At 37.7% G+C, this 20,556-nt stretch overlaps 1 protein-coding gene across 1 annotated transcript in view; it reads left to right on the top strand.

Annotated features, from left to right (window-relative positions):
- LOC150075966 (disco-interacting protein 2-like) overlaps positions 1 to 20,556 on the top strand; it is a 579,017-nt gene that overhangs the window by 281,251 nt on the left and 277,210 nt on the right. Inside the window, exons 2-3 of the mRNA XM_090387840.1 lie at positions 1,634 to 1,708; positions 17,370 to 17,447. Coding sequence (XP_090243966.1) covers positions 1,634 to 1,708; positions 17,370 to 17,447 — 153 coding nt within the window. The remainder of the gene's footprint in view (positions 1 to 1,633; positions 1,709 to 17,369; positions 17,448 to 20,556) is intronic.

Here is a 20,556-nt window from a genome sequence, read left to right as displayed (position 1 = left end):
TGAAGATATAAATGAGAAAGTTAGTTTGAAATTTTTATAAATGAGAAAGTTAGTTTAACAACTGAACAGTGAAATGCAGTTTTTTAAAACAAATTATGCAAAAAAATTCTAGACTGGATAAAAAAATTCTAGACTGGTTTTCAATATTTTTTATATTAAAAACATATATTTTAGATTATTTCTTGAAATAAAACACACTCTGCAGTACTTCAGCCATTTTTCATCGCCTTTCTTATTCAAATAGTTTTGAATATTATATTCCTTATCTTGACTGACAGTAAACAAAATGTCAGTCAATAAAGCCGTGTTCTTCAACAATTGAACTCCAGCTGTACACTTCCCAGGTGCAAAGCTGTAGAGTATAATGACTGGAGACACTGCCACAAAATGTAAAGAATGTATGCTTCTATGATTGTATCTGAGAGATGACACTATTTTGGGTTTTTCAGCATGTGCATATAATTATTGAAACGAGGCTTAACTCTTGATCATGAATTTTTCCTTTTTGCATGATAATTAACTGTGATTTGTCAAATTTCAGGAGAAATCAAAGAAAACACTTCTGTTGAAATGAATTGGAAGTTTAAGCTGTGTTGCCTGAGTACAACTTGTGGCAAAATGCCTCTGCAATATCAGATTGCTACACTAAGTAGCAAACCATGTTTGATCAAAGCTGTATACAGAAAGAGGCTGTGCCTACTATATACAATGACTTTTTATAGCTTTCATAGCTTGAGGCCTTTTCTTATACTCATTAATGTTTTTCGCAATTTCTTTGACTCTATATTCTGAACAGCAGCTTAATTTGTGTGTTATTTGATTTGTATATTGCTGTGCATTCATGTCTGTTATCTGCACCTGATAGTAGTGTCATCACTCATTTCATATACTTTTGAGTAGAGGATACTGAACCAAAAAAGAAAATTAATCTCTGAGAAATGTTAGGTTTCATAATAAGTGATGTCAATTTTTTTTTTCTTGCTGTATATTTTCTTAATGACAACATGACACTTTTTCTCAGTACCTGTGGAAACATTTGCTTAAGAGTTGAAAATTATTGCTATATGGCTGACATAGTTGTTACAATATCAGGAACAGTGAAAAAATATTTGTTGTGCTTTATATTCTTTAAAGATTAAAGTTCAACAAATTCATTCTCATTTGTTGATACGGCAAATCAGACAATATGAAATAAAATAAATTTTTTTTATACTCTGGGACTACCAAACAGTCGGAGTTCACAAGATAGATAGAATACAAGAAACATACCTTTTAGCATTTTGTTGTTTGGCGATTTTATTTTGTTAATTGTAATTCACAAAATTTATCCCATTTCTAATCAATTGAATTTTATTCATTTTATTTTTTTTCCCTACTAATTCTTCTGTTATGTCCTTTATTTCTATCACTTGATAAGGTTTTCATTCTGCAAACATGTCGACTATTATTTGTGGAATTAAAATTTCAGAAAAATATACATGATAGGAATAATGGACCCAGTTAAAGGGTCCATTATTCCCTTATTGATTTTTATTTTCCATTAATAATTTTTATAAATAATGTGTCCAGTATTACTCATTATTATTCTCTTTGGAAAAATACAGTTTTTTTTAAAAAAAGTATTCTATTGTAGGTGACATCACACAAAAAGGCTATGAAAAGAAACGTGCAAGACTTCTGGCACCTTACCTCCCATCTCACGGTGCAGGTAACAATAGCTAATTTGACCTTCACATATAAAGCATTAAAATTTTTGTGTAGTTATATGTAGCTTATTGTTAATATTTATATACATGGCATGAAAGTGCATTTTTAATGAGGAGATGCAGTCAGAAGTGGTGTGAACTTGAGGCCTTTGACCAAAATACCAATAATAGTCATTTGTATTATTGTTTTATATTTTTACATAGTTGCTTAGAAGTAATTTAACACACACACACACACACACACACACACACACACACACACACACACACACACACACACACACACACACACACACACACACACACTTGGAAACAGAATCATCATTAAAAAGTTTAAAAATTATAATGAGAACTAAGTAAACAAAATCTTAAACAGATTTTAATATGAATTTATGGGAAAGGACTTAATTTTTCTCCCCCTGACTATAGTAGTATTACTGTCCATGTATTCAGTACTCCCCAACCTACTTTTCTTTAGTACCATGCATTGTGATGAGAAAAATATACAAGTTCTTTTTTTCATAATATGTGGAATAAGACATATGATTCAAGAAAACAAAACAGTTGCTGTAATTTATATTAAGAATATGCAAATTATATGCTGCCACAATGGGTTCTGTTGATGTTATATATAATGGAGAGAAATACCTGTAAAAGCACTGCTTTTATGCAGTTCACATTATGTTTTATTAAAAATAAGTTAGAAATATATCATATTGAAGTACTAGACAGAGGCATAGTATAGCAAATAGATGCAATGCAGCAGGAGGTGTTTAGGGGGCCACAGGCCGAACGAAAACGCCCGTCATTAGAAAATGAATAATACAGTTCCAAAATCAAGTTTTGCATAGGTGCCAGGCGCCTCCGTAGCCAGGTGGGAAGGAGCAGCAGTGCGTAGCACACGCTTCTTGATTAGACCGGGGTTCGAGCCCGTCACCACCAAATACGAAGGATGCGGAAAGGTCACGAAATGACCACCGCATATCCCGGAGCAATATGGCCTTAGTTGCTAATGCTCCTAAAAATCAAATAACATCTACAACAGCATAGGTGCCCACAAGAGTTTGCTGTGCAACCGGTATTAGGGGAAAATAGAATTAAAAATTGCATGACTGTCAAGAAGATTTACAGATATACAGTCAGGAATTAAATTTTCAAAAAATTAATGATATTCAAGTGTGGCATAGAGCCATGGTTGAATATCATACTAAAAATAATTTCATTATGATATTGTTACTTAAAAAAGGGTGAAGAGCTTACTAGGAAAATAATTTTTCAGAAAATATTCTGAAAAATACAGTACATATTTTAAACTTCATTCATCTTTTATTTGTTAATATTGTTATAACATTACTCTGTGTGACTGTCTGAATCATCAATGGTGCATCATTGTCAATAAGCTATTTGTTTATTGATGAAACTATATATACAAGACTAGATGAGTATCAAATGAAATTTTTAAATCAATTAGATGATTGTTTTATGTCAGCATGTTAGGGAAAGTACTGGAGCCAAAAATATTCTGGACCTGATCATCATCCACAATCCAGATAGAATCATAGGACCAGCAGAAGAGGAACCCTTAGCAAGAAGTGATCAGTCATGCAATTAGCATTAGTAGAGGCATACAGTGCAAGAAAGCAAGCTTATGCAGCATCAGCCAAAAAGAAACCCCTCCCATTTCACCTCTCTATTCGTTCCAAATGCCTGTCCAGCTCAGCCTTAAGTTTATTTAGGCTATCAACTTCCACAACAAAAGATGGAAGAAGTCTGTTCCACCAATCAACCACACGCTGGATAAAGGCAAACTTCTGCACATCCATTCTACGACTGTATTCCCTCAATTTGAATCTGTGCCCCCCTCAGGTTCTTAATCTGAACAAGAGGAAGAATCCCATCATCATTCAGCTTGCTCAAACCATTCAAGGCCTTATACACATCAATTAGATCACCTCGCAGGTACTTACTCTCCAGGTGCTGCAATTTGCAGAACTGAACCCTTTCTGGGTAAGAGCACCCCTATGTTCTCCTCACTGATCTTGTTGCTCTTTGTATTCGTTCAAGTAACTCTACATCCTTCCTAAATTGAGGGGATCCAACGCCCAATGTGAGGGGAACCAACGTGTTTGCCGTGCGCCGTGACCCATGGAAATTTGGAAAGGGGGATCCTGGTGGTTGAGTGGCCCAGCTTCAATACACCACTTTGGCCCCTGCTTCGACAAGACGGGTGGTCCTGGATGGCTCGTCCAGGATCACTCGTCTAGTAGGTTCGCCTGCAAGGGTCAACCGTGTCGATGCCATGCCCCTACTCTCACAGTCCGAGAGAGAGGACTCCTGCTGGCGGAGGTGCGGGTATGGTGTCTGGGTAGCCCTGGTGTTCCACTCCTGAGCACATTTATTGCATGCTGGGTGGTAGGCGTCCCTTTGGGCTCCATGGTGGGTGGGGAGCCCGGGCACTGAACCATTCCAAAACACTTATGAACTCTGAAACTCCAAATTTTTCTCCTGGAGCCTTAACATGGTCTCTACCAGATCAAAATACAGATGAAAAGAATACGACTAATGCAGCCAACTGGCCAAGAACGGAAGAAAAATCAGGACTGATCCCAAGCTTCTTGGTTATCCATTCAACATCTGAAAGACCCATTGGAAAGATGTTGCTCTTCTTTATTCAGAAGGGACTGGAAGGGTTGGCAGGTTCACCGAAATCAGTCAAACAGCTACGCTCTGGTGATATCTTAATAGAAACAAAAAACGAAAAGCACTCAGAACAGCTCCTTTGAGCCACCTTAATCGGAGGAATTCTGATCATAGTTACCCCTCATAAGACATTAAATTATTCTCGTGGCGTGATCTCGGAGTGGGACCCTATGGAAGTGTCAGAGGAAGAAATCTGTTCCGAACTTAAGCTACAAGGAGTAACAGCTGCCAAAAGAATTTTCATACGTAGGGATGGGAATTTAGTACCTACTAGAAACCTGATTTTTACATTTAATATGCCAATATTACCTAATGAGATTAAAGCTGGGTACCTGAACTGTAAAGTAAGGCCATACGTACCAAACCCTTTAAGATGCTTCAAGTGTCAAAAATATGGACACTCACAAATGGTCTGTCATGGTTCCCTTGCATGCGCCCGATGTGGTGCAAAAGACCATGAAATAACTGGATGTTCAGCTACAAAAGTTGCATGTATTAACTGCAATGGAGAACACCCTGCGTATTCAAGAACTTGCCAGCGGTGGAAGGAAGAAATAGAAATACAACGACTAAAGGCAGAACTTAACATCTCATACCAAGAGACCAGGAAAGCAGTTAAACCAGTAAGTAGCGGAAAAGAACGTACGCCGAAAAGGTATCCAAGAAATGCTCGATAGGCACTCAAACGGATGTGACTGTACCACCGAAGGAGTCATTCATGCCCATCACCCACTATCTATTAAGTTCAGAAGAACCAGCACAGAAATCTCAGTCAGCTGCCACTCCAATATCAGTACCTCCCAGTGCTCCAGCACTATCAAAAGCGAGCACTTAAGTAACATTACAAAAAACTCAACAGCCCATGTCAGGACAAGAAAAAATGGATGTCCAAACCAAGGAAGTACATGACGATTCAGTCTTGGAACTCTTTAAGGAGGAACAAATGGACACAGGACAGCACCCATTCTTCCCCAAAAAAGAAAAATCCAAGACTGACAAAAGTAAGCCCTTAGCACAAGGTGCTGAGGGCTTACTTTTGTCAGTCTTGGATTTTTTGATGGTGGGTCCATCAGGCACCTTTCGAGGGAAGCTGCCTGATGGACCCACCAAGCCAAAATAATGGCTAAAATCCTACAGTGGAACTGTCGTGGATTTCGGCGAAATATTGATGATATCAAGGCACTTCTGCAAAAGCACAAGCCAGCATGCTTTTGTGCACAGGAAACCGATTTAAAGGCTAATGATGACCCCCACCATGTATAACATTACCATCATTCGTAAGGACAGAATTGTGGACGGTCCTGCTCATGGAGAAGTTGCAATCATCATGAGCAACCAGATTCCCTTTCAGCTTTTGCAACTTACAACCAGCATAGAGGCTGTAGCAATTTGCTTTACAGTAGGGTTCTTATTAACTATTTGCTCTCTTTATTTGCCACCTGGTATTGACATCTTCCAGGAAGACCTTGATGATCTCATCATGCAATTGCCTCCCCCTTTATTACATCTTGGGGATTTTAATGGACATAACGCTCTATGGGGTAGTGCTAACATTAATGGAAGGGGATGAGTCATAGAGCATATGCTCACTGACAATGATCTCTCCCTCCTAAATGTGGGAACAAACACCTTCTTCCACATGCCTACCCGTACGTTTTCTGCCATTGATCTTTCTATCTGCTCCCCTTCTCTCCTTCCTTCACTTATTTGGGAGGTGGAAGAAAACCCATATGGAAGCGATCACTTCCCCGTGATAACCACCCTAACTAGTGGTAGACTGTGTCAGCCATTTAGTTTACTGCGGTGGAAGATTGGTCAGGTGTTGAACAGCAAATGTTTCCCCTAGAGCAAATACTCTAGGGGAAACATTTGCCAAAATATCTGCAATAACATCATTCCCCCCCAGAAGTTTTGGCCCTGAAAGAGAAACATTCATTAAACTTCTCTTCAAAAGGGCTTGAACCGTATAACAAGCCCTTTACACAGGGCTTGTTATACGGTTAAGTGCAGCACTCTTTCTCACATGTGCAAGTAATGTGGGACCAGATGACATCCACGACGAAATGATAAAACATCTGTCACCACATTCATTCTAAAAATCACCTATTAATATTATTTAATAGAATTTTTCTTAACAAACAATTTCCGGATTCATTGCAAAAGGCTATCGTTCTTGCCTTACCAAAACCAGGAAAAGATCCTAGAAATCGTAATACCTATCGTCCTATCACTCTGACAAATTGTTTGTGCAAGATCCTGGAAAGAATGGTTAATGCCTACCTTGTGTGGTATTTGGAAACAAATGGGCTACTTTCCAGGACAGTGCAGCCTCTGAAGAGACAGAACCACTTTGGATCATTTAATCTGACTTGAAACATACATTCGTGACGCTTTTATTAAATCCTAGCATCTGGTAGCAGTTTTCTTTGATATTGAAAAAGCGTACAACACAGCCTGGAGATTTGGAATATTACCAGACCTCTACAACTTTGGTCTTAGGGGTAACCTCCCTCTATTAAAAACTTCCTTTCAAATCGCCATTTTCAAGTCCGTTTAGAATCCACTTTCTCTCAAGAGTTTTGTCAGGAAGAGAGAGTCCCACAAGGGTCCATTCTAAGTGTCACGCTTTTTGCAATCAAAATAAACTCTGTCACAGAACAACTTCCACCCACAGTAAACAATGCCTTCTATGTTGACGACTTTACTATATTTTGTCATTTGTGCAATATGAGGGTCATTGAAAGGCAACTGCAGAAAACCATTGATCACCTTACATCTTGGTCATTGGCTAATGGGTTCAGATTTTCATCACAGAAGACCGTTTGTGTACACTTCTGTTGCAAATATAATCTTCATCCTGAACCAGATTTAAGGCTTGGACAAAACAACATCCCAATCGTAGCAGAGGACAAATTCCTTGGACTTATTTTCGACAAAAAGCTGACATTTCTTCAACATATTCGTCAGCTTAGGACAAGGTGTGTTAAAGGGCTTAACATCCTTTGTGCCCTTTCATCAACTTCATGAGGCGCAGATCAGTCTACCCTTCTTCGTCTCTATGAGCCCTTGTCCGTTCCAAACTTGATTATGGGTCTCAGGTATATGAATCTGCTAGAGATAGCGTACTTCGGTGGTTAGATCCAGTCCACTATCAGGCCATTTGGACAGCCACAGGAGCATTTTGCACATCTCCTGCCCAAAGCCTTTACGTTGAAGCAAATGAACCATCCCTATCTCTTCAACATAAGCAGTTGTCTTTACATTACACCTTTAAATTGAAATCCCTGCCTGATCATCTCATGTGGGCATCTGTTTTTGAGCCACGTTGGGAAAATCTCTACAACACCCGTCGGACTGCCAACAGACCTTTTGGTATTCGGATTCAAGGGCTGTTAAATGAACTAAACATGATGGTAGACAACATTGCCCAGTCACCAAGGCAACTCCTTCCACCCTTGTATGTACATCTGCCAACTTTTGACTTCTCCCTTAAGATCATGGAGAAGGCTAGTGCGCCGCCTACCGTCTACCAACAACTCTTCGCATCACATAGGGTGCAATACTGTGACTTTCTGCCAGTCTATACAGATGGCTTGAAGTTAGAATCTTATGTGGAATCTGCTGTCATATTTCATCAAAAAACATTATCATTTAAGATCCCACAAGAAACTAGCATCTATGCTGCAGAGTTGCATGCAATTGAAATAATGCAAATAATATGCTCTAAATTATATTCCCAATGGCAAGACTCTTGGCACGGACAGACCGCAAAGAAACTACATCATATTAAGCCTGTAATCGTGCAATGGCAGTCTAGTTTACGCAGGGTCCGAAGAGAGGAAGTTGTTCTTGCTCGGCATAGGTCATAGCCATCTAACACACTCCTTTTTGCTGAGTGCAGATGGGCCGCCTATATGTGAGACATGTAATGTTATTTTAACTGTTTGTCACATTTTTATCGAATGCCCTATCTTTAGAGAAGCATTTTTTAGAACTTTTAATAATCTGGCTGAACCATTTACACTCAGTCAGATTTTACGTGACTGAGACAACATGTCTGATGTTTTTAACTTTTTACAATCGATCAATTTATATACAAAGATTTAAGTTTATATGTTATACCTTTTATATAACCTTTAACCGTAGTATCACATTTACCTTTTTGATATGGTAGCCCGTTTTTAGGCCAACCAATATTTTTGTATTAGTTTTATTTTTTGATTTGGCGCATTGTGACCACAGCTGCCAATGCGCCATTAAAAACCAAATCATCATCATCCTAAAATGAGACCTCCAGACCTGCACACGGTACTCTAGGTGTGGCCTGACCATTGCCTTGTACAATGGGATAATCACCTCTCTGCCCCTGCTAGAAAAATTCCTATACATACAGCAGGCCCTCGTTATAATGTGGTTTGCTTTACGCTGATTTGCTATAATGCTGTTCTTATATTATAACCCGTGTTTGAATATAACGCTGTCACAAATCACTATAATGCTCTTTTACAGATTGCATTTTTGGCATATTTAACAAAATCGCTTCATTTGATGGAGTCGATAGTTTGAAAATGAATAGCAAAACAGCATTAAAACATTTCCTACTCTGACTTGAGAAATTTTCTCACGCTCAGTGAAATTTTCTCGCACGCTAATTTAATTGTGGTACAGTGACTTGTTACATAGTTCTGAGATCAACATTTTAAAAATTATCAAGTTATTGCTTGTAATATTTGCATTATATGCATTTATCTGAAGTCTAGTCATCACTCAGTACAGTATTAGACATCGTGCGTAATGGACAGTTTACTCGAACATTGAATCATAATTAATGCAACTAATGCAGTTACATTTTCGAAGAATTAATAATGGCGGATAAGAATTCAAAAGCAACAATGTCTGGACGCAGTACAAAGACTACAAATGTAAGAAAAAGACTGAATTTGAAAATTAAATTAGATGTTTTGAAGCGAATTGATTCCGGGCAACGATAAGAGGATGTGTGCCATAATTTAGGACTGGCAAGTTTAACTGTAAGAACAATTATAAAAAATAAAGAATTAATTTTAGCAGCGGGAAAGACAGCTGTTCCAATGCAAGCAACTAGGGCTAGACTGGCTATTAGGATTGAAATGGGGAGACTTTAACTAATTTTATTGAAGATAATATCTAATGCAGAATTCAGTTAAGTTAAATATTAAAAAAAAGAGAGAGAGAGATATTAGCCTATATGATGATTTGAAGAAAACTCACCTAAAAAAAAAAGAAAAATGTGGAACCATATAAAACTAGTAAGCACTGGTTGAATAGATTTAAAATCCAGGGAGAAGCCGCAAGTGCAGATCAAGGAGCCGAAACTTTCAAAAAAGAACTTGTTAAAATTATTGAAGAGGGGTATTATGTGTTATAATTGGAAACGAATGCCTAAAAGAAGTTTCATATTGAAAGAAGAAAAAAACATGTTAGGTTTCAAAGCAGCGAAGAATCGGTTGACTTTATTGTTGGGTGGTAACGCTGCGGGGGGATTTAAAATTAATACCTCTTTTAGTTTACCAGGAAGAGGGCCAAAGTACAGCCCAAAATCCGACACATTTTTCATGATTAAATTCATCAATTAAATTAAATCAGTTTAATTTAGATCAATTAAATTCATGATTTTAATTGGAATTTTAAGTTTAATTTTGATACGTAAGTAGTTACCACATAATTATATACATATGTAATGCAGAATATTTTATATGTACACATATTTGAATATTAAATATTTTGACCAAAATTTGTGCATCTTTTCACTACCATTTATTATTGATTAGGAAATATCCTATGGCACCAACTAACTGCAACTCACAAATACATATGTTACCTTATTGGAATGCGGCACTCACTTAGTGTGGATTCACTTAGCGCTCTGTTTTTCCGGAATGAATTATCAGCATTAAGTGGGGGTCACCTGTATATCATTGACAAGACTCCATGACCTGCCCTGGCAGCCTGTCTGCACTGTTCAGCAAACTTCATATTTGACTGCACAATTACCCCCAGGTTTTTTTCACTTTCCACTTCCCTGAGTGTAGTACCACAGAGTTATTACATTTCTCTTGGGTTATTGCTACCCATATGCAGTATTTTGCATTTGTCAATGTTAAACTTCAGTTGCCACTTCTCAGCCCATTTTCCCAACTTATCTAGATCCAGCTGGAGTAGCATACTGTCTTTACTATCATTAACAACCCTGCCAACCTTTGTATCATCTGCAAACTTGGACATTAATCCTTATATACCTTCATTAATATCATTGGTGAATACACAAAACAATAATGGGCCCAGCACTGAACCCTGGGGAACTCCACTAATAACATTTGTCCACGAAGAGCAGTGTCCATTGATTACCACTCTCTGTTGTCTCCCACTGAACCATCCCTTTATCCATTGCAGCAACTTACCCTTAATGCCATGCCTCTCCAATTTGTACAGCAGTCTTCCATGTGCAACAGTATCAAAAGCTTTCCTTAAATCCAAGTATATGATATCAAAATTATTTTTGACATTCAGTTCCTTTGTGACCACGTCATAGTATCCAGTCAAATTAATCAGGCAAGACCTCCCTTTAACGAACCCATGCTGTGTCTTAACTATTACTGCAGTCTTGGCTAGATGATCCTGCAATGCTTCTTTAACCAGTGACTCCATTATTTTCCCCAGAACACAAGTTAAACTAACAGGTCTATAGTTACTTGTGTCACCTTTTGAACCCCTTTGTGAATTGGTTATACATTTGCACACTTCCAGTCCATGGGGACCTCCCCAAGTCCAAGGAAGCTCTCATAATTACGGCTAAGGGTTTGCTTACTTCCTTTGCTGCCTCCTTTAATATAGCTGGATAGATCCCATTCACCTTAGGTGCCTTCCTGATGTTTAACTTCAACAATTTCTCCTCCGCTTTTGCTCTCAGTTATTACTTAGCTCCCTGTTAGAGTTTGATAAACTTCTGGCATTCCCCTCATTGAATAACTCCTCATGTGTGAATGTAGATGAAAAATACTCATTTAGTTTATCAGCTACCTGAGCATGATCATCAATAATCAACCGATCTATGTTAAGTATTCAAACATGATTCATATCTTTCCTTCTAGAGTTTACATAATTAAAGAACTCTTTGCTGTTTTTCTTTGCATCCTTTGCCAAAGATTTCTTGTAATCTGCCTTTGCCTGCCTAACCTCTTTTGTGACTTGATTACAGACAAGCTTATATCTGCACCTGTTTCTACTCTTAGGTACCCTAACACAGTCCATGTCTTTATTTGTTCCACTATGACTCCCAACAGTCCTGGAAATCTCCATTGTGTTGCTTTCCATGCTGCTGCTCATTCTAATAGAAGCAGTGCAAGAATCACTTTTGCCTATGCTTGTGGTCACCGTTAACCTTTTAGTCTGTGTATCCCCCCAAGTTAGCAGTTTTCCAAGCCACCTGACACTGCCTCGATAGCATCAGAAAATATTTTTGCGCCCTTTCTATTTAAGTGTAAACCATCCCTGTAGAAGCAGTCTCTCCTGTCAACAAGCACAGACCAGACTGAAAAAATTCTATACCTTGAACCTTGCACAATCTCTCCAGGGCCGAATTGATCAACAAGGCTTTCATCGTATACTCCCTCCTATCATGTCTGGGCAGAATTGCAGACCCTTTCACATTCAACTCTAACTCACAACTTTTTTTCAGCATTGACCTGTACTTGTTAAGTAAATCTGCAGATCTCTTACTGTAATGTAATTTGTTCCAACGTGTACAACAGTATCACCTTTTGTGCCCTTAAAAGATGATACCTGCTCTACAGTGTCATCAACTTTTGCCTCTGGCAGACACCCTGGTCCTGTTCCACCCATCCTTCTTGCATAGTATATTCCACATCTCCCTGACAATAGAGTCACCAACAATAACTAGTTCCTTTGGGACCAGCGCATTCTGCCTTGGAGAGATTGCCTCTGTCTTGCCTGATGCACAGGAGTCAGCTCTAGTTTCTCCAGGCAGTTTAGATGGAAAAACAATGCTGAGTACCATTATTTTCTTGCAGTCATGGAAGGTGTGATAGACTTTTAAGTGTTGCAGTAACACACACACAGCTTAAAGTGTTTGGTGAAAAAGAGTGCTGATTATCAAGCAATGGGACATTTTTGTGTTACTTTAAATGCAGTCATTGATCATGGTAACTGTCCTACTTAGCTGGTTTTTCAATGTTGATGAAACTTCTCTAAATTGGAAGAGAATTCTGTCACACATTCATATCTAAGAATGAAATTCACTAATGTGCTGATATCTAATAAAGTTCACACCTTCGGCATAAGTATCCATTTCAAGACACATTAATAAGTACATATAACAGGAACACTAAATGAAACCAGGCTGTTAAGTGGTGACTGTTGTCCAGTTCCATTAAAACTTTTTTCTCATGTATACTGAACTGGACATAATCATTTGATCCTAGGAAAATAGTGAAATTTCACTGAAAATATTCTTGGGAGTGGGGGGGGAAATAAAGTAAGCTCACCTTAAATTATATACAGAGGTAAAGCAAGAAACAGGATAAGAATAAATGCTTCTGAGCCCTTACTACTTGATAACAAGAGGTAGGGAAAATAAGGCTAAGAAAAAGTTGAGTCAGGAAAGAAGGTAATAGTGTATTACTCAGGCACTCTTGGATTGTAATTACTTCCTCTCACTACCAGTGAGAACCCTGGAGTGAGAACCTTCTTTCTCTAGGGTCCTCACTGGTAATGAGAGACTTTTAGACATAAAACTATCCTTTAAAAAATTAAATGAATAAATTTAATTAAGACTAAATCAGAATGAATGTGTTGAAATTGGGTGCTGCATTATCAAAAGTATCATACTGGAAACATTAAGATAAATGTGTTGATGTACCATAAACCTTAAATGTAAGTTCATATCTTGAACATAAATCTCAAGTTTGAGGTGTACTAATAAGTATATAGGCGCCTCCATAGCCAGGTGGGAAGGAGCAGCAGTGTGTAGCACACGCTTCTTGATTAGACTGAGGTTCGAGCCCGTCATCACCAAATACGGAGGATGCGGAAATGTCAGGGAATGACCACCGCATATCCCCGGAGCAATATGGCCTTAGTTGCTAATGCTCCTAAAAATCAAATAACAATAGCAATAAGTATATAGTACAGGAATATCAAATCAAACCAGGTTAAGTGGTGACTGTTAATCAACTCGATAAAAAAAACTTTTGACTGCTCTCTATATGAGCAGATCTGGCACTGATTGACACCTCTTTAGTGGATGAGATAGGCATACTTCTTATATTTTGTTTCTTTGGTTACTTTTATTTGTGATTGATTTTGTTTCAATGAAGTGATTGTGCCCACTTCAGTATAAATATCTAAGTTCTTGCATTTCTAGATTCATTTGTCTAGGCCTGGTTCTCCATTGATGAGGTGCCAGTCAGTACTGACAAATATTCAAAACTACCTACACTGTGAACATTTTAACTTGGTAATTGTTATTTTATTTTATTTTTTTTTTTTGAAATTCTAAATCATAGGAGCTTATGTATAAACATAAGCTCCTGTGATTTAGAATTTCATGCTGGGCAGATAAATAAATAAATACAAAATGAAGATAGATGCAATTTCATCATCCACTTTAAAAAATGTAGTGATTGCAGCAGCGAAGGCAATTTTGAAGGATGTGTCAAAGGACGGATTTCACAAATTTAAGTAGAATGCACAATGTTGGAAGAGGTGCTTTACATCAAATAGGGATTATTTTAAAATGGACCATTAAAATTTTGATCTACATTAAGATAAATAAATGATGTATAAGTTAGTGCTATTGCATAATTTTAATATGCAGCAACCTACTAAAGTAGTACATAATTGGCATCATTTAAGTATATCTCATATTGTGAATACCTTCACAATGAGTTGCCATGATATTACACAAATAAGTAACACTTCACCAGTGGAGAAGACTATTGTTACTTATTTCTTGCTGGATACCACCACCCAGATGGCACCATTTTGAAGCTTGTTGGTTTCTCCTCGGTGGTGGGCAGGTACTCTGGTGTTGCAAGGATGACAACTCAGTTATGAAGTATAACTTCACAATATGGGAGATGCCTGATGGTGTGCAACTGGTTATCAGACTGAAAACCTTTTAGGGCTAAAGCTGCGTGTTGCAAATAAGTTTAGCCCTAAAAAGTTTTCAGTCTGATAACCAGTTGCACACCATTAGACATCTCTCATATTTTGCCGTTATACTTCATAACTGGGTTGTCATCATTGCAACACCAGGGTACCTGCCCACCCACCGAGGAGAAACCAACAAGCTTAAAAATGGTCACATTTTGGTGGTAGTATCTGGCAAGAATAAATAACAACAGTCTTCTCCATTGGTGAACTGTTACTTATTCGAAGTAGTGCAATATCATGGCAACTCGTTGTGAAGGTATTCACAATATGAGATATACTTAAATGATGATGCTAATTACCGTATTTCCACACGTATAAGATGCACCTTTTTTCAAAAAATTTGGGGTCTAAAAACTGGGTGCGTCTTATACAGTGGTTGTAGATTTTTTTTTTCTTGCATTTCACGCTTTTTCACGCTTGTTGTCTTTGCGCTCATTGTTTCGCACTCTTTACCAGTATATTAGGTTACGTTTTGCCACGTTCTGCCCAGAAATGGCTCAGAAAAGATTTTCGTACAGTGCTGAATTCAAGTTAAAAGTGATCCAGTTTGCAAAAGTGAATGGAACTCATGCTGCTGAAACATAAGTTTGGTCCTCCTCCAACTGAGAAAACAATCCGAGACTGGCTACGGGAAGAAGAAACCCTACTGAAAACGCCACGGCAGAAGAAGGCCATTAGAGGCAAGTCAGCAAAATGGCCTCATTTAGAGAGGGAATTGAAGATATGAATTGAGGAGCAAAGGGCAATTGGAATTCCTGTATCCACAAAGATGGTTCAGCATGAGGCAAGAAGAATTGCTGATGAAAAAGAAGTTACTGATTTCAAAGGAGGACACAATTGGTGTTTCAGGTTCATGAAACGGAATGGACTAAGCATGCGTACACGCACCAGATGTGCCCAAAAGATGCCTGAAAGCTATGAGCAGAAGGTCCTTGAATTTTATCATTTTGTCATTCAATGTCGGAAGACACATCAGTTTGAGTTGGGACAGATTGCAAATATGGACAGAGTTCCCCTTCAATTTGATGTCCCAGGTAACAGAACTGTTGATAAGAATGGGGTGAAAACTGTAACTGTGAAGACAAGTGGACATGAAAAGAGCCATTATACAGTTGTTCTAGCTTGTTGTGCCGACGGAACCAAGCTGCCTCCTGTGCTGATTTTCAAATGCAAAACAATGCCAAAAGAAGACATTCCTCGAGGAGTGATTGTCCACGTTCATGACAAGGGTTGGATGGATCAGGATTGGATGAAGATCTGGTTTGAGAAAGTTTGGAGCAGGAGACCAGGTGGGCTCTTACGCAAACCTGCCCTATTGGTGCTTGATCAGTTCAGGGCACACATAACAAAAAATACAAAGAAGATTGCTGAAGAGCAAAAAACAAAACTTGCCATCATATCTGGAGGCTTAACATCCCAGCTCCATCCACTTGATGTCAGCATTAACAAACCCTTCAAAGCTGCCATGAGAGACGAATGGAACCAAAGAATGAAGTCTTCTGGGGACAATTTGACACCAGCAGGAAGAGTGAAGAAACCAACTATAGAAGAAGTTTGTACCTGGGTGAAAAGATCCTGGGATAATATCAAGATTGAGATCATTGTCAAGTCATTTAAGAAGTGTGGCATTTCAAATGCCATAGATGGAACTGAGGACGAGGCAATATATGAAGACAATAAATAAATTTTTAAATAAATTTTCTGTTTATACTCCGGCATGACAACCAAGTCAGTAGAGTTTACAATAAATCGTCAATACAAATATTTATTGTATTTAGTAGTCACGGGCTTGAACCCCGGTCCACTCAAGGAACGCGTGCTATGCACTCTCACTCCTGACCACTGGGCTACGTCAGGCCTGATTCGTCATCAGACACAGATGAGGACAAGCTAATGGATGGGAGTTTTGACAGTGATGAGGAGTTGTATGAATTTTATGATGAATAAAACTTGAGTTCAATAACTTTATGTAATACATTTTTTTTCAAATTTCGGGCCCCAAAATTAAGGTGCATCTTATAAATGGGGAAATACGGTATGTACTACTTTAGTAGGTTGGTGCATATTAAAATGATTAAATAGCACTAACTTACACGTCAGCAAACTTGCTCGCAACGTGAGGCTTTAGCCCTAAAAGGTTTTCAAGTAAATAAATGATTAAAATTTTTTAATATGATCTAGAATTTCATACTGACACAGGCAGGTAAAAAAAAACAATAAAAATAATGATAATAATTATAAATACATAAATACAATATTAGGGTGGGGGATAAATTTATCACCCCCTTAGTGCAGTGATTTTGAAGGTTGTGCCAAAGAATGGATTTTCAGATAATTGGCACCATCTTATGAATTGCCAACTGTTTTTTGTAATTGGTTATCCAGTTTTCTCTCTGACCACTCACTGCGTGTGATGGTAGATGGCTCTCTATCTTCTAATGGCACAGCGTTGAAAGAGGTGCATTGCATGAAATGGGGATTATTTTTAAAATGACCATCAAAATTTTTATGTTCATTAAGTACATATGTACTTAAAGGGCATTAAAATGAAAAAATAATGTACATTATTTTAAAAAAGGACCATCAAAATTTTGATGTACATTAAGTTAAATAAATGATTAAAAAATTATTCTTTTTTAAACACTTTTGATCATTCTTTTGAACTGCTGAATTTCATATCATATGTTAGAAAATTACATATATTTGAATTGTAGTTGCATTGTGCACTCTAACAACAGAATTTTCCATTAGGCTCTGCTAGTCCTTCTACACGTGCCAAGCGACGAGCCCACCGCCGACTTACTCGCAATGAAAGCAGGTATCATTCTGGTGAGTTATTTGATTATTATTATTATATTATAGCAAAAATAATCTAGTGAATCACTCTAAATTTATTAGTATTAGTAGTGGCAAATGATGCAAGGAAACAAGCATTGGCAAAAATACTTCACCTATTCATCCCTGCTAATAATTTGTTTAATCCTTCCTTAACTTTATTAACACTATCCACTTCCACAATATCAGATGGAAGTTTTTTAAGCAATCAGATACTTTGGCTGAAAGCAAATTTTCACTCATCTATCCTGCAACTGTTCTTTTTTCAATTTAAATATGTTTCCTCTTATGTATGTTATTTACACAGAAGTAAAGATGCTGATTACTTCTTTGTCCCTGCTGACAAAATTATTGTATGTTATTGACTAAACCCCCATGAGCCATCCTACCAGTCTATCTGGTACAATGTTCACAGAACTAACTGTTTGACTTTATGTTTACCTGCAGGTCTTTTTAGTTCACAGCTACCTTGAGTGGTACCACCCAATTTGTAAGTTATACTGGAATTACTGCAACCTCTATGGTACCTTGCATTTCTAAACATTAAATATCAATTGTAACTTCTCAGTTCATCTGCCTAATTTTTACACATCTTGTTGTAATAGCATACCCTGATTCCTGTCATTAATCACATGATAAAAGGTTGGACGTTAGACATTCAGCCTGATGTACCTTTTCCAATATTGTTAATAAACATTGAAAACAGCAAGGTCCCAGTACAGAATCCCAAGAGACTTCACTAATAACATTAGTCCAAGAATATCAGTGCCCATTAATAACCACTCTATCTTCTGCCACTCAATCATCCCTTTATCCCTAGCTGTAACTTGTCCCTAACATCATACCTTTAGAAAGGAAAAATCCTTTCCGTTTACTCGTAGTATTAGTTATATCTTTAAGTACACTGTAATCATTGCCACCTAGTGGGTTCTTTATCTGTAGATTCATAATGTATGAGAAGAGTTGCTGTTGATAATGAAATCAAGAATATTGCTTTCTTTTTGTTCTCTCCAACAGTTTAGAAAACTGTCATCCAGAAATGTTTTACTGTGAGTGACCAACCTGTAAGTTTCAGTCATTATCTGAAAAGTTAAAATTTGCTTTGCTTCCTCACTTTGTATAGCTGTTCATAATACTAATCACAGTATTTTAGCCTATAACATGCTCCTCTGATGTTCGTTTTCCTAGTGCTTATGTCACATGAAACTGACTCAACTTGACAATGGCCATCCATGTTAACTGTGTGCACTGCCTTAGATTCTATGTCTTTGTTAACCAAGAACATCCTCCCCCCCCCCTCCTGTCTTGTTTGTCTTCTTTCTATGCACATTGTACTGACTGTATTCTAATTCTGCTTCTCCTTTATTCAAGTGGCACCACTTGAATAAAGGAGAAGCAGAATTAGAATACAGTCAGTACTCTAACTGACTGTATTCTAATTCAGTGGAATAACAGAATGGTACCCATTCTGTTATTCCACTGAATTTTTGAGTCATCTAATGCAGATATTGTACAGACATTGTTTCCAATGTCTGTACAATATCTGCATTAGATGACTCAAAAAAATACATCAACTTCAGCAAATGTATTTACTGTACTCCTGTAGTAGTGTACAAGCATCGTGTACATTGTATGTGCGCCTGTTTTTTCTCCTAGTAACTCTAACAACCCATATATTTGCTTGCCCCTGAGGACCACCAGCAGGCTGCTGCATGTCACAATAGAAGCAGCATAAGAATCAGTTTCACCTTTGATTGTGACTGCTGTTAAACTGTAAGTCTGTGCAAACCCCCCTTCCTAAACTAGCAATTTTCTCACCTACCTAACACTGCCTTGATAGCATCAGCAAATATTCTTGCAACACTTTCCTCTTTACAAGCACAGACCATGCTCTGAAAAATTCTACTCCATCAATCTGAATTGGACTGAATTCATTGACAAGGCTATTATGTACTCCCTCATTGTGTTTGGGAAGAATTGTAGACACTTTCAAATTTAATCCTAACTCATAACTTTTCCATATATGGCCTTTTACCTGCCTTTAACCCTGTAGTGATATGCAGGACCTGAAATATGCCTCTCAAAAGTATTGCCCCTCTGTTACCCTTTAATTAATTATTAAAAATCAAAAAATTATTAAAAATCTGGGCAGATGAGCTGAGGTGGCAACTGAAGTTTAACATTGACAAATACAAAGTACTGCATATGGGTAGTAGTAACCCCAGAGTAACGTACCAACTGTGCACTACTACACTCGGGGTAGTGGAGAGTGAAAAAGACCTGGCAGTGATTCTGCCGTCAGACATGACATTTTTAGAGCAGTTAAGACAGGCTGCCACAGCAGTATATAGGTCTTGTTAATGATATACAGGAACTTTGCTAGCAGTGATAACTGAAAACAAGGTGATAAGAAATTTGAGAATCCAGTACAAGTGCAAAACAAGTTTGGTGCAAAAACTCCGTGCAAAATATGTATCAAGACAACTGGAAACCATACATCCCTGAATGATAATTTAGCCATTGAATGAAATTTAGACCAGGGCCAGCATCCTTTTGGCACTAGTGGACTGTGTTTGATTTCCAGTTTCTTTCTTCATAATATGAGATTAAAATCAAATTAAAAAATAATATTAAAAATAAAATATCAGCTTTCAGTCATCATCATCATCATCATCAGCCATTTTCAATCCACTGCAGGATGAAGGCCTCTCCAGCAACTTTCCAGTTCCTTCTGTTTTGAGCACTGGCCATCCATTTACTACTCAAAAACTCATGAATTTCATCTATCCATCTCCGCCTTTGTCTTCCAGGTTTTCTTCTAGCTCCTCTTGGGTACCATTCTGTTATTTTCTTAGTCCATCTGTCATCATGTCTTCGAGCTATGTGTCCTGCCCAAGACCATTTTAATTCTTTAGTTTTGATAAGAATGTCCTTTACTTGAGTTTGCTGCCTAATCCATGTGTTTCTCTTCTTATCTAACAGTCTGATTCCCAATATAATTCGTTCCATTCTTCGCTGTGTAGTTCTTAGCTTCTCTTCCATTCTTTTGGTGAGTGCCCAAGTTTCACTTCCATAAGTCACCTGATTTGTCAATGTTATCAGC

Source organism: Mastigoproctus giganteus, chromosome 13 (assembly GCF_048544385.1).
Source record: "Mastigoproctus giganteus isolate SK-2022 chromosome 13, ASM4854438v1, whole genome shotgun sequence".
Classification (NCBI taxonomy): Eukaryota; Metazoa; Arthropoda; class Arachnida; order Uropygi; family Thelyphonidae; genus Mastigoproctus; species Mastigoproctus giganteus.
The sequence above is the reverse complement of the archived record's forward strand: the minus strand, read 5'-3'. Positions and strand labels throughout refer to the sequence as shown.